Source organism: Temnothorax nylanderi, unplaced genomic scaffold, assembly GCF_030848795.1.
Source record: "Temnothorax nylanderi isolate EJ_2023f unplaced genomic scaffold, tnyl_v1.0 TNYL_tig0054_pilon, whole genome shotgun sequence".
Taxonomy (NCBI): domain Eukaryota; kingdom Metazoa; phylum Arthropoda; class Insecta; order Hymenoptera; family Formicidae; genus Temnothorax; species Temnothorax nylanderi.
This window is the reverse complement of record NW_027249116.1, coordinates 480,462-496,113: the sequence shown is the minus strand read 5'-3', so window position 1 is coordinate 496,113 and position 15,652 is coordinate 480,462. Positions and strand designations below refer to the sequence as shown.

The window sequence follows — 15,652 nt, the reverse complement described above, 5'->3', positions numbered from 1 at the left end:
GATTCCCTATTTATTTCTATAATTAATTTTAATTAATATTTATCGAAATCACTGACAGGCAAAAGTTCTGCATGATTAATCGTGACGGTGAAAACCGCAACGAATCGATTGAAATCGCCGCTCGGTGAGATCGGCGTGGATTTCAATCTCCGTAAAACGATACGCACGTCCAACGCTCGTGAGATGCACTTGGAGAGAAAATGCACTTTGCTTCGCCCGCGAGTTTCGCGAGTACTCTCGATACCGTGCGCGAAGATAAAGTTGAGCAAGTTTGCAAGTCGAGCTTTTCTCCGTATTGCCTGCGGTGGCGAAGCTCGTGCCGAAACGATCGGTACGGACTGGAAAGCTTGACGCGAGTTAAAGCGCACCGCATACAAAGCCAACTGCGTATAATAACAGTTGCAAGAGTCTCGGCAGCTGGAAAATATTAATTACAAGCAGCTTGTAACAAAAGGGTTAAAGCTGCGTTACGTGCGTCGTGCGATAAAAATGAATTAAAATTACCATTACCAATAACGCAAAGTAGAAAACGCAAAATCGACACTGAATTCATCCAAGCAACGCTTGAATCAGAACATTTTCGAAAGCGAAAAGTATCGAATGTATTTTATTTTTGCCACTAGACTGTAAATATACCTGAAGTTATTAAAAAATCAATAAAAGGCTGTAAATAATAAATAACAGATAACTATGGAAAAAGATCTATTTCCTCTCAATGCAGCTTAAATTAATAATCTCACGATAATTCGATCAATTTCTCGCGACAGTTTTTCAAACTGCTCGAAAACTATTTATTAGGACTTTTTTCCAGTTACTGAAACCATATTTCTCGAGATGATCCTTCGGCAGATGGTATTACTGTGGTACTCAAACGCATATGACACATTTAAATTGAAATCGTGCATGACCTTGACTCCTTTCGAGTTATTTTCATATTGCTCGATCGAGGCCGGTGGGCCTCTGCATCGTTGGCAAATCTCTCTCTCTCTCTCTCTCTCTCTCTCTCTCTCTCTCTCTCTCTCTCTCTCTCTCTCTCTCTCTCTCTCTCTCTCTCTCTCTCTCTCTCCTCTCTCTCTCTCTCTCTCCCTCTCCCTCTCGTTCGCTCTGTTCCGCAACCAGACATGCACCTAGACCGATCAATAACGTATCTTTCGTGCCTACGTCTTGCGGCTGCGGTGCAGCATATATAGTCGGAGGTATTTTAACGGTAAAATTATTCCGCAGCGCTCGAGCACACGAATATTAAACAAGAAACATCTCTCTCGCGCTCTCTCTCCCTCTCTCTCTCTCTCTCTCTCTCTCTCTGGTTTCCATCAGTTTAATATCAATTGTAATAGCGAACGATTAACCTGGTTGCTCCAGATTGGAACGAGCAAGATTTTGAGGTCACACAGTGAGAGATTATTGACCAGCGAACACACGAGAATCCTAAACCATTCCGACATGCTGTAAACCATGTCGGAAAATCAAGCTAAAATTTGACGGCCGAGTGATTTCGCCCGTTATTCCAAGATAATAGAATCGATACATTTTTCGTATAAACGCGCGTGCGTATTTTTCCTTCCAAGACCTTCCAAGGGTATTTTCGCCGGTAATTGTCGTGCGTTATTATTCGAAACCAAAAAATTTGAGAAATTTTCACCGGGTGGTCCACCGTCCGCGCATTCGACGCAACCTGATCGATGCGCCGCCGGCGCGTTAACGGGGCCCTGCCGTTATGCAACTTACTGCACCAACGAGGTTGCACCAATGAGAGATGCCAAGGTCGATGCACCAACGAACCCGACGCAGCATCGATGCAGCGCAGAGAGGAGCGGCTTATCGTCGTCAAGTTCAACGATATCTCATATGTGCAAATACATCTTATACGGAAATTCGCTTTTACGCAATTAATCACTGTTAAATTCGTGAATGTCAAATTATACTCAATTTGAGTTATTTTTAATCATGCCTATAGGTCGCTACTGCTCTTATTCAATATGTCGTTAATTTAACTATAAACAAAGTATTAAAATAATAAATTTCGACACACGTGGTAGTTAAAAATAACAAAATGTTATTTAACTCAAGGTATTGGTTTAAATTTCATCCTTTAACATTTAACAGTGATGTTTCTCGATACTTATACATAAGCACAAAGAATAGCGTATCTCCACATTTAATTATCGATAAAAATATCATATTGATGCAACTTGATATGCTGAACTCTATTTACATTTTCATTGTACATTTGTATTTACACATTCAAAAACTTCTTCATTCGCGATCTTTTATTATACATAATTTACATCCTAAGTGTAATCATTTCGCCACGGATTCGATCACTGTAAAAAAGGGATCTTTTGAAATAATTCTCAATAAAAATCTACGGACATAGCCTTCTTTCCTAATAAAGAATAGAAAATATCGAAAGACCCGAGACTTAAAAATAAGATAGGCAAACGCAAGTGTAGCCGCGCGGAATATGCAATAGTCCTCGATCATCGTGCGTTATCGGCTTGCACTTGCCTACTTTCGTCAGAGTCAGAGAGACGTTTCCTCGGCGCTGAAGCACGTGCAAGACTTTCCAGTCGCCAATTATTATCGGACCCTGTCGACCTCCGCGACGCGTCTTAAACACAGAGGGAGAAGTCGCTCCCGCGGCGAGCCTTAACGATATTGCCAATGGAATGGGATACTCACCGCCGTCTCCCGCGTGCTTCGGGGCGACGCGACGGAGGGATTCCTGGAAGGATTTTCACGGCTCTCACCGTTACGTTACGGGCGTGAAATCTGTCGGTGGCGGCTTATAGCTTCCCCGCGCTGCGTGAGCCGATGGGAAGGTCGGAAATGTAGATAAAGATGGCAATGACGACGATGACGATGACGACGTCGAGGAGGAACGCGAGAATCGACCGTCGTCCCACGAGTCGCGCCACGAAGAGAGGGGGGGGGGGCCAGACAAGGGGAGGAGAAGGTGGCGTACTTCCAAGCTCCTGGCAGATCTTAGTTCGAGGCGGAGGGCGTCTTGGGCGGCTGGAAGGGGTTCCATTTCAGACACTCCGGATCGATCTCTTTGTAGACGGGGCCCCGTCTCTTCACCCTCTCCTTGTAGTCATCGATCACGTCCTGAAATTATTTCAACGGTTCCTTTTTTTTTATCCGCGACTCCGTCCTGGGCGACGCGACAGCTCGTAAATCCGTTTTCATCGGATTGGAGGGGTTGAGGAAACGTACAATAGCGAAGCGTCGAGGGGTGAGTCAAATTAATCGAATTATAATTAGTCTCGCGGTCGTGCTGTCCGATCGTGTATCGGAAATATCGTTTCCCCGGGACCAGTGACGAACGATCGCATGAAATCGATCACGTTAATAAGATACGTCTGATATTTCTGATATTCATGCTGTTTGCATAGCGAGAAACGCTTCGTTATATCGGCGAATCATTATTCCTCTCCCCCTCCCTAGTTATCTACTTCTGTGGTTTGATTGAGGTCAGAAAAATGCACCGAGGTGTAAGATAAAATGTTTCCGCAAAACTGATTATTTATAGACGCGTGACAATTAATACCACGTAGAATTTTCGCAACGGTTATCTCTCAGTTGAAAGTCTGTAAAATATTACTCAATTTTTTATATTATTTCGTTTGATAAATGTAACGTAAATTGTGTGATTATCAAAGTATCAATGAAAGTTGCGACGACGTTTCGCTCGAGACGATCAACGTTACGTTACGCCGGTCACGGGTTCCTACCTCGATTCCTGAAATCGAGTGCGATAAATCTGACAAGCACGGTGAGCGTATTCGCAGGTAAGAATGGACGATATGTTTCGCGGAACGAAGAAGAGCCATACGTATATAATATATAAATGCGCGGCAGATTACAACACAAAGGAGCGCTTACCTGTTTCTTCAGAATGATATGCTTGCCCTTCCAGTACTTCATCATACCGAGGGCCTGTAAAGTGCTGACAATGTCGTACGAGTCGATGGCCATTTCCTTGCTGATATCTGAAAGAAGAAAAATCGAGCTCGTCTCTGTCTCGCGTTCGACAACGGTCTTCCCTGACCCCCGTTAGAAGTGAGAACTGTCGTCGATGAAAAAGTTTCGAAGGGACACATAATAATCCAATCTTATAGAAGGAACTTGTTTCTCTCGACGCCAAACAGCAGGAGTAATAAAATTGACGGGGCTGGTATAGAGAGATACACGATGAATAAAACATCGTGAATTTATTACTATTTATATTTATGTATGGAGATATTTTTTATGTATGAAGAATACTATCAACATATAAAAAATTTGGCATTCACGTTTCGAGGAAAAAACATTTTCTTCCTTTGTTAGCCTCTCTGATTACGTAGACAAATTCGGTCGTCGAGTTTTTCAAATCTCTGGTTAGAAATATATATACATTCTTTACATTCGTATTGCATTGATTCGACCAATGACCAATTGAATTCGCAGTTCTGATAAATATAATAAAGTTGAAGAGCTCGACGGTAAGAGTCGAGCAAAAATGCGGAAATAATGAATCATATATAATCTGCTGCGGTTTTCAGCGGCAGGGCGGTTTATCCTGCCCCCGCTGGATACAATTATTCAACCGTTAAAACCAGTTATGTTGGGAAAACTTGACCATCGGATCAATAACAATGCGACGTAAATCCGCTACAGACGAGTCCCTTGTCTCATGGCACAAAATCTAAAATACAGCCAATAATGATCACTGAATTACGTTACACGTGTCGTATAGTTGTGCCAAAATGTCAGAATAAAATAAATTCTGACCAAAGTAGTGAGAAGTAATGGGTTGGCTGGTTGGCGAAGTCTCCTCTCGCTAAATTGAAACATTTTCAAGAAATTTCCAGAGGTCTTTCGCAGATTGCGCGAAGAATGTAAATTTTCTCTCTACGGGAAAATTACACTTTCGAAATCAGGTGTTGAATCAGCGATTCAAAGTGAGATCTCCCACGAGTCGCATTAGCGCACTTTCAATCCGCGCATGAATATTTAAATGCCGCTCCGTAATACCGAAAGTCAAAACTGACGCCGGTTGGCGGCTGCGGCGAAACTTCGCTGCTGACCTACCTTTTACGGAGATCTCCTTGCCGCCGAAATTGCAGAGATACTGCAGCAGGACGTCCTTCCAGTAGCTGCGGTACGAGATCAGGCCGAGGTCCGACAGCGGCTTCTCCGGCGAACCGATTTTCTTCTCGACCCTCGTCAATAAGTAACCTGCGCAGCGAATTGTCGGGTTTATTCGTTAAATATTTATGCTATTTTTTAAATTTAATTAAATTATTTATTAGTGCAGACGCCGACTTCTCGTACGTGTCAGTAAAATTCATCAATTGGTAATTTCCTTCGAAGAAAATAAGAGTAACAAAATTTAAAATATTCAATAGTTCCACTTTAAGAAAATCGTAATTCGAGGTAATGCCAGTAATTTATAGCAACTGTCGGCACAAAGGAATATTGCGGCAATAGTTTTCAAGGTACAACACCGGTCGGGACTGGCGAGCACTTGTTGAGTGAAATTTCTAAAGCATAATTGGACAACGAAATCCTATTATACACTTAAAGTTGAGCGGAACACAACAAGTGGCGGCGGGCCCGGCGGAAACGGACTCGGCCCTGGTGCCCGTCTGCTCCCGGTTGAACGTCCGTTCCGCCTCGTTTGTCCCAAGTATTCTGCGACGAGGCATCAAAGAAAAATATATAGACAGCCAGGGGGCCGAGGAGGAGAGAGAAGGCACCCCGAGGCGTTTCATGCCGCGCGGCCTGCCTGCTTGCACTGGTGAATCGGCGAAATCGTTCGTTGCGCGCCATCCGTTCGTCCGTCTACGTCAATGGAATTATCCGACGGACCGGTTGAAAACCCGTTTTTCAGAGGGCGACTTAAATGCCAGATCCAGATCTACCGCAACCCGAGAGTCGGAGATCGATAACGCGCGCATTTAAACGCCGACGCCGTCGATCGATGGGCGACTCTTATCAGAACTGGCGCAGGTGAAATCTACGATCATTGGAATCCTTTTCTGTGGTTCCAGGTGACAATGTTGAAAATCGACTGAAAACTGACTTCGTTTTCAGTTGAACGTCGATTCGGGTTTCGTCGGGGGGGGGGGGGGGGGGTAAAATCGGACGACAGAATTCATAACGGGGCGGATACTCTGTTTGGTAATCCTCATCATTTTACGTTCGCGATGTGAATTTGAGAATTATCTTCTATGAAGATTCTTGCTGGAGTGACACGAGTCACCGAGAGCGCGCGAGAAGCTGCTAAGAGACAGGACTGAATCCGCGGGATTCAAGGTTGGGATATGTAAAAGTCAATCTCGAGAGGGACGGGATTTAATGGACCCCGAGCTCTCGCTCGTTCGTTCGCGTTTTGGATGGATTTCGTGAACTCCGTGGCGAGTAGGTGACTGCACTTTGCACGCGTACACGGTATTAGGACGTGGACGATGGATTCGCGATAGTATTTCCGGCATACGTCGGGTCGTTCGCGTTAACGTCGCATTCCCGAAATTACCTTCCGCTCCCGCCGGCAAGTTCAAAAGCTCCCTCATTAGCAAAGTGATCTCTCCCGCTGCCGCCTTCCGCCGAATAAATCTCGCCGCCCCGGAAGACGTTTATATTTAAAGCTCCGAATGTGCCCGTTTCCGCACGGCTGATGGATCAAAGCGCGAGATAATTAAGTGTTAAGAGATTACCTGCGGCGCCGGGCGAGGGGCACACCTTTGATTCATTGTCCCGAGTCTCTTCATCTGAAATCTCGGGACACTTATCCGCGGGCGTACCTCCCGTATTCGGACCTCGGTATAAAAGTTTACTTCCGTCTTGCGGATTAAAGCAATCCGCGAGACACGACCGATGAATTAACAGTGAGAGTATAACTTTATTGTCTTAGTTTCCTTGATTTGTAGGAGATCTCGAAAGGGCACATCGCGATGTCTCCTCGCTCACGCAAAGTTCTCCAAGGTCCTTGATCCGACCGTAGATCCGACCCAGCTTCAAGGTCGCTCGTGTCTGATACGCATCTATCGCGCGATCTCGCAGAGATCGGCGCAGACGGCTCCACTCGACTCTTCCTCGTGCTCGTCCGGAGGAGAAGCTTCAGCCTCTTTACTCCCCGGACAAGGACGGACAAAACGGGAGAGACGGTATCCCCGGACCAGGACATGCCGATCCCGCGTCCACGTTTTCGTTCCCGTTTCAGGGTGTTCCCGGCCGGCGAAGGGTTCAACGACCACGCCGCTCCATCTCCTCCACCTTCACAGGCCGCGTATCTCCGTCGGCAGAGAGGACACTTCTATCCTCCCTCTCCGCCCGCCTTCGGTACTCTGCGGGCTCACCCCGCTCCTCTCCTCGCCCCCCTCTCCATTTCATCGCTGATTACTTTGGGAGGGTGGAACGCATTCATTACGCGTCCGTTCAGTTTGCAGACTTTCGGGATCGGCGTGTAGGGAAAGGATGGAGAGCGAGCGGGAGGGAGAGGGAGAGAGAGAATGGAGAACTGGCAGAGGGGAGGAAATTCGAGGGCGGAAATTCGAGAAAGAGGAAAACGGTGACCGCCGGGAGGTGGGAGAAAGGAAGATGGATCGGCGTGCCGAGAGGGAGGGAGGGAACGTCCCAGTCTCGGGCAGGGTCGGCACGACGAAGCGAAGGGCGCAGGGCGAACGAGGGTGCGAATCGCGAAAAGAACGCGTACGGTAAAATTGGATGTTGTTGAAAGTAGTTCGTTGCCCCGCGGTCGAAAAATCACTGACGGGGAGATTTACAACTCACTAGGAATATTTATCTTTCGTGCATTTTAGTGGAGTACCGGATGGCAGAATCGCGATATTTCGTAAAACGATAATGGGATTTCAACCTGATTTAGAAGTAATTCACAATTATCATGCAATACATCTTTATTCAAAGGTACATAGAGCAATTATATTAGAACTAAATAAAAATATCTCGATAAATGAGCTCGAAATTTTATAACTTAATGAAGAGGCTCCAAAATATCCGAACAGATGCTGCGATGTTAATATGTATTAAGCTTCGAAAAGATGCTTCTCGTTCAATGATCTTAAGCTACAATTGGAAAAAAAAAAATTTCGTATCTCTTTCTTAATACATATTTATATTCAATAAATGTAGCAATTGTCCTGTTTAAATATTTCCATCTGTATTTCTCCTGCAAATCCGCTTTAATTTCAGCATAAGAAGAGAGGGTTGAGTCTACGAGATTCGATCGCTTCGTTATATAAGGTACGTTTATTTCGCTGCAGCTTTGGTTGTTAGATCGAGGCGCAACCCTTTCCCTCCCTTGTAATTGCTCTCTTTGGAATGAGGACGATCTTCGGAAAAGACATCGCGGCAACCTTAAGAAAAAAAGAAAGAAATACCGCGTCAATGGGAGGACCAGTTTGTACGTCTGGCGGAATGATATCGCAACGAGATGCGATATCATACGTATTCGTCCTTTGTCCCTTTGACGAGAAGGCGAGAGATGCCTGCCCAGTCGCAGCATTGTTGCGGCGGTAAACCCTCACTGATTCTCACCCCCCTTTCCCGTCCTTTTGGTGCCCTCCCCCGCCGTGTAACTGGCGTGTACCCTTCGTTTCTAGGCGTAGGGAAAGGGCGTCGGTGACCCTGCCAATCCTACATAGGGATAGTGGAGCGAGGTCACGAGAGGTCATACGATTCCGAGCCCTTCGGGCGTCCTGCGTCAAGCGGGGAGAGAGAGAGAGAGAGAGAGAGAGAGAGAGAGAGAGAGAGAGAGAGAGAGAGAGAGAGAGAGAGAGAGAGAGAGAGAGGAGGCGAGTCGACGGCGAGAGCGGGAGGCGCGGCGACGGTGGCAGTGGCGGTATAGGGCAGGTACGGGAAGCCTGTACTGTAGGGATCAAGGTGTGCGGAGGAGCGGTCGCCCAGGAGAGGAGGACGCGCCGCGTGCGTGAGACAGGAAGCGCGGGTGTACGCGTAGCCCGCACGCGTGTCTGCACGCGTGTACGCGACGTCGACGTCGGTGGCGGCGGTTAGTCGTGGGGGTCGATCGATGCGGCGAGACGCCGGGCGTCGCACTTTCCACAGACCACTTCGCTCTCCAACCTAACGCTACACTGTTCACCGTCACCACCACCATCGCCGTTATCAGGGACGCTGACGATATCCGCGATACTGCGGAAGCGGTATCGATACGTGATCGCTCCGATACGCATCAAGTTTACGGATTTACGAAAGAAATTAGAAAGTTACGACGTTTTTTGTTGAAATGTTACATATGGAATTTTTATATACATTAATATTACGCGCTGAAGCTATAATTCATTAATCGATTGATACATGTTGAACATAATTAATACAATAGCGACAATAAAAATAGAGAATGATAAGCAGTGATAAGGAACTATAGTACAAAGGGGTTAAAAATAAAATAATGAATCGAAGTAGTAAAAAAACTAAACAAACGTTAGAAACGCTCTCTTGTTCGAAATCGTTTAAATGGATTTAAATATACTTTCACTATATAGAGTAAGTTTGGACATTGCAATTTAATGCTTAGGCAACTCTCCGCCATGTATGTTTTTCTGCAGAAAAATAAACGTTACCGAATCCATTCGAGGAGGGGTGCGATGTCTCGCGTAGGGGCGCACAGGCTCGTAGCGCCAGCCTTGTACAGTCGAAATACAGCCGGCGGCGGAGTCGATGGCACCGCCACTGGGTGCAGAAGGGGTGGAGGGAAAAGAGAGAGCGAGAGCGAGAGAGAGAGAGGGAGAGGGGGTGTCGTCTCGCTCGCGGAAAAGCCGGCGGGGTTGTGAAATCACCCTTCCCTTCTCCCGCTTCCCCCGTCGACCGACCGACACACCACGGCGGCACAGTACGTCGACCCTCGACCAACCAACCAACCAACTCCCGGCGCACCCCTCTTTCCCCCTCATACTACTACCGGTGTAGTAGCGCCGCGATGCCCGCCACCGACGCCGCCGACGCCGCCGACGCTCGCTCGGCATCAATGAAAATGACGTCACGGCAAAAAGCCCCCGCGTTTAATTATCAAAGCTACGCGCTACGCGATCCGCGCCGTGCCGCGCCGCGGCCGACTCGCGCTCGCGCGCGGGCACACGCGTGTGTCCGTGCGTGCGTGTCGGTGGCGACGACGACCGTCGACGAGGAATCGCCGCGCGTCGTCGGGTTCGTCGTCGGCGACTGAATTGTCACGTGATGCGAGGAAAGGAAGCGATCGCGCATTCCGCGGCGCGTTTAAGCGTCAAGCGCGTTCACGCACTCTGCAATAATATCGATCGCGGTCTCGAACATTGACGATGATATTGATCGCGATCTCGGATGAGGTTAACGAAAGTCTTAAAAAAATGAAAAATGAATAAGAGAACAATAAGTAAGAGACGCTTTAAACGTTACATAGCAAATATAGAGATATATAGTCGCGTTTACCAGCTCGCTAAATGTGTAATCTATTAGCAACGATGGTAATTCGTTCGAAAAAATTCGTGGAAAAAAATCGGAAACGCGCTCCTTGTCGTCGTAAGACGTGCATATAATAAATTGGACATACTTACTGAAATCGATGAGAAGCCGGCCGTAGCCCTGCCTCTGGTAAGGCGGTAGCGTTAGGATGCAGGACACGTTGTAATTCAGGAAGGAGTTCTTCTCCTGTAACACAGGCGTTAAAGCCTCGATTAGCGAGTGCATATATACGCGAGTCACGGAAGTCTGGTTAAAAGTACCGCATCGCCGCCAATTTATCACTTCCGAGAGATTTTTGCAAATTACCGATTATTATATCACGCGGGATAATCGTAAAATCATTATCGCTGCAGATTACCTAAACTTTTATCAACAGAGTACGGTTCTGCCTCGCGCTACGCGGGGAAAAGCTAATTGTAAGTTACAAGTGCATTCGCTATTAAAGGCATGATCGATGATATTCTGCTCGCGAGCGCGAGTACGCCAGACGCGTTCCACGAAAGTGTGACATTAATGCAACGGAAATGCATCGCGTTTTCGCAACGAGGAAGATAAGGATACATATTTGTAACGTGTTATGTTTAGGGTAGAATCCACTGCGAGATATTTGTGTGACATGATCTTTTCGAAAAAGTCAGACTTCTGTCAGACGTCTGACTTGTTCGTAGCTTAAAAAATTAATTAAAGATTATCGCGAGCCCTTAGGGGGATGTTTCTCCTAAGAATATCAGTATAAATTTTTCAGCGTCATCCTATAACGGGCTCGCAGAACTCGCGAGAATCTCCTCTCCCCTGGACGAAAGATTTAGAAAGACTGCCGCAATTCCAAAAAAAAGTCACCCTCAGAAATAGAGCACCCCGGCACTGAATAAGATGCGAGTCCTCGTATTTTTAAAGCGACCACGAAGTGGCTGTGTGCAATATCGGTCCCGTAGATTAGATAAAATGTTCTTTTAGAATCTCGCCCGATATATCGAGTTAAGTCGTCCATTATGAAAGTGACAGTAAGTCGAACTTCTTGAAATCTCGCTAAAACAGGCGTAGATAGTACGTCGCGCTCGAACTCGCCTCGAGACTTTATACGTATCGCACTTGCAAAATGAACGTTTGACATACAGGGTGTCTCGGATACGGTTCCTTTATTTCTCTTGGAACCTACGATCGAAATACGTTCCTTTTGCGTTTGTCATGCCTGCTCTGACATCATCGCTTCCATTTCGAGCCCTTTGTGGTGAAAAGGAATTTCTGGGCAATCTTGTCCACGACAAAAGGAAATCGGTCGGACGTAGACTACGATCCAGATGCGTCATTCGCATTCCAGATGCGTTTAATTTCACATTTGGTACGTTCAGCGTCGATTAGGGAAAATACGCGAAAATATTGCGAGGAATATATTCTGTCGCAAACGCACGAAAAATTGACGTTGCACGAGAAAAAGGGCAGAGAACGGTTTGCCGTTCGGTCAATCCAACCGGCGCGAAATTCCATTTTTCTACAGGCATTTCCACGCATTTAAGCGCCGCATTGAATTCTGCTGAATATAAACAATTTTTTAACAGTCAGCAGGAACTGTTATGTCCGATGTATTTTCCGCGGTGAACATGCCGGATGTCGCGAGATACTATTGCGATAGAATAATAGCTATCTAGCAGATATAAAACCTCTCTCTATTCCTCTCTCCTCCCCCCCTTCTCTCTCTCTCTCTGTTCTCTCGTCGATTTTCGCCGAATTCTCATGAAAGAGGAGCTTAATCTTTCAGCCAGGGGATTACAAGTTATGCCCCGGAGACGGCAACTATCATTTTCCGCGGAGTTTCACGCGGCTACGTTCGAGAATATCTCGTTGGTTGAACGAAAAGGCATATAATAGAATCACAGTTATTTTTCGGAAATGAATTCAGATAGGATCGACTGCTCAACGTGCGGTTTCCGCAAAATTAAGCGTCATTGCGCATTGGGCGTGGTCTTTTCTCTTCCTTTCCCCTTTCTGTCTTTCTTCGCGCAAAGATTCGTACGAAAGTGGTCGCTTTCCTGTGAGAGAAAAAATTAACGGATCGACGATTAAATCTCCAATGCCTTGCGCACAGTGACATAGCGACGCGACATGGTTTTTTTTTCCGGCACAAGGTTCATCCGCTCGTTCGTTACATCCCGCAGATCCTTAAACGCCTTTACACGCGGTGTTCAAACGGATGGTCTCGATGGTATTCGGACACCCGGTATTTCCGGCCGTGCGGCGGCCGTGCTGTTGCTAACTGCCGAGGCAGCAACGGTCCGAAGGACACGACCCACAGTCGGTGTGTGTGCGTGCACACGCGCCGCCCGGCCCACGTGTGCGTATCGGCGTGTTAACTCGGCGAAGTAGAAGACGAAGAAGAGAGGAGCGAAATAGGGATAGACATGACGAGAGAGAGAGAGAGAGGGAGATGTGCATATACGTGAAAAGAGGAAAGAGCGATGGGAGGGGAACTTTGGGTCCTGAGAGAGAGCAATTGTCCCGAGGGGTCCGTCTCCGTCAGAGGGATGAGGGGAGACCAACCGCTAGGAATTAAAGACAAAATAGGGATAGATTTTCTCCAGAGCATATTTTGGAACAGGGATGCTGCTATCGGCGATACAATACCTGAAAAGTATCGACGATACGATGCCTAAAAAGTATCGGCGATTATTACGATCCCTGGAAAGTATCGGGCGAGCAGTACCGGAGTTAAGGAACGCATCGGCAGAGAAAGTATAGTGATTTAGTGTAGGAGGGTGACTACTCGTCTCGACGGCCGGTCGTCGGAGTTAAGTGAGACAAATCGACGGGAATGGAAATGAGTCAGCGAACGAGTTCCCAAAGCCCGAGTCGTCCTCGTCGATTTTATTCACCGTCCTACGAGAAACGTAAAATATACGGGACGTCTCGTCGATCCCGAACGCACTAAAGATTCCTCGTAACGTCGAAGTACAACAAGAATTCTCGATTGTAACGAGAAATTCTCTGCGTTACACACGAATTTCTCGTTACAATCGAGTCGAAGTTTTCAATCATCAGTCGGGCCCAACGAGGCTAAACAAGATAAGATCCTGTCGGGTCCTTATACTATCGCGGATTGAAAAACGCTTCGTCGGTCCCGCGAAAAGCGTAGGGGGATCGAGGGAGAGAGGGGGCAGAAGAACGAAGAAAGAGAAAACGAGAGAGGAGAGAGGGAGCGAGAGAATCTGAGGCCCGCGACGTCCTTGGGTCCGGTAATCTTCGCGCTGCTCAGGGCCGTCTCGGCGTCCCCACCTGGCACCATGACGGAGGAGGCTATGTACTTTTCCTCCTTCTGCTCCGTCTCTTTCTTTTTCTTTCCCTCGGCCGCTCGATCTCGTTTCCTCGCGCTGTCCGGTCGCCCCACGATGTCGCGTAAAGACGACGGAGCACTTTGTCAGCTCACTCGAGATCGATCGACGATGACAAACAGCGGGATTCGGATCAACGTTGGAGATCACGGGTTCCCCGATGCAAAGAGGTGCAAATTATTCGAATAATTGCTATTATTACTTCACCGATCCGATTTTCATAGTTACTCTGCGTTTTATTTCCTTCTTTTTAATATATCACACATCGGTTTATCAATCAGTTCTCGTTGACACACAAGACACACCTGTTTATTACGCCAGGATTAATGGTCCCAGCAGCTTACCACGCTTACGATACGTCAAACGCTCATTTCATTTCATTCGCAATATGCACGCGTCAAGGACTTCCCTCGCGGAATCCTGACTCGTGCGTCAATAATCACGGCACGGTCCTCGTGGGTCGTCCTGGCGTAGGAGGAAAGTGCAATCCTCTCGGCCTCTCGAGGAGGCGAGGTACAGCTTCTTTCGCGGATATATAGTTCGCCGGAATCGATACTGGCACTTCTCTCTCTCTCTCTCTCTCTCTCTTTCTCTCTCCCTCCTGCCCTCTCATCTCCCTTCATCTCTGGAACACGGCAAGGTGGCGCATAGAGTAACGATCGCGGGCTGCAGCCACGGCCCGTCGCGCTCTACGTGCGAGAGAGGAATAAAACAGATCAATGATCGTAACGATATACGTATACGTCTCTGGGCGACCGACCGCACCATCTGCGCCGTGGAAATGATACAGTATACATACGCACACATGCACACGAGTACGTGAACACATACACAAGTGCGCTTCTCTCTATGTCTCTCGATTAGCTTCGCCGACCTAACGAGAAGTCCAAATAGTTTCATCAAAGATCCACGGCGTGCGGACTCGCGCTACGTGATCGAACCGCACCAACCGTACCGCGTGACGATTCAATTTCGAGATGGGATAACAAGAATTTGAGAGAACGAGGCAAAGATCCGAAATAACGGAAGCTCGCACAGGGCGAGACGATTAAATTCATACTGAAGCGTAGCTGAAAAGTGTGATAACAATATGACGAAATAAGAGAAAAAACAAATTCGAGGGAGGCATAATAAAAAATATGATATAATAGAAATGTAATTATGAATAACACAGGCGAGTACAATGCGAGTAAAATTATCACGGAATTTCAGAAGTTTAAATGATAAAAAAAAAAGAGGGAAATTATCAATGGACCCTAACCGAAGGCATAAATAAAAAAGATCTATAGTTTCTTTGTAAAATTTCGATTATTGTGTACAATAAATGTTAATGTTTATAATTTTGTTTTAAAACAAGTAATTTACAGATAAATAAAAAAATATATTATATCTTCTTTTTCAAAAAATTTCCTGGAAATTCTGGTCCCAAACTAATTGCCAGATGACCAGAAGTTGGTCAGATTTGCTGTCTAGTCATCCCCGAAACAAGAATAGACGAAGTGGTTAGGATCTAGGTAGTAATACTTCGGTTAAAATCCGAAATTCTTGACCACAGTTACCAGCTATATTCTGATTTATTTTCTATTCGGTTTCCAGAGTTTCTCTCATGCGGTTGTACTCTCGCATCGATCGGCGGTTTTTAAATCGCGAGGCAGCGCGGAAATGATCGTGCCCGCGGAGCGAGAACGATTGAGAACCGTCGCGTCGCCTCGAGAACGTGCGACGCGTGTCGATGGCATTTCAACTCAGTTATATGCACCCGCACACAATTCACAGTCCACGGAGTGAGATAGCGAGTGGGCGTTAAATTAATGGCGAGTGTTCTTTTTCGATCAATGAAGCGCGCAGACAGGCGATTCGTT

General features: G+C 46.7%; 1 protein-coding gene across 2 annotated transcripts in view; it reads right to left on the bottom strand.

The window, feature by feature from the left end:
• Positions 1–2,188: 2,188 nt before the first annotated feature.
• Positions 2,189–15,652, bottom strand: part of Chm (lysine acetyltransferase chameau) — a 30,184-nt gene continuing 16,720 nt past the window's right edge. The window contains exons 10-13 of one of the 2 annotated variants that reach the window (XM_071706782.1): positions 10,557–10,650; positions 5,074–5,220; positions 3,886–3,992; positions 2,189–3,108 (exon numbers count right to left, since the gene is read on the bottom strand). In XM_071706782.1, coding sequence (XP_071562883.1) covers positions 2,986–3,108; positions 3,886–3,992; positions 5,074–5,220; positions 10,557–10,650 — 471 coding nt within the window. In that variant the 3' untranslated portion in view covers positions 2,189–2,985. Of the gene's footprint in view, positions 3,109–3,885; positions 3,993–5,073; positions 5,221–7,883; positions 8,361–10,556; positions 10,651–15,652 lie in introns of those variants that run through there. The other variant, XM_071706783.1, reaches the window with a different exon arrangement.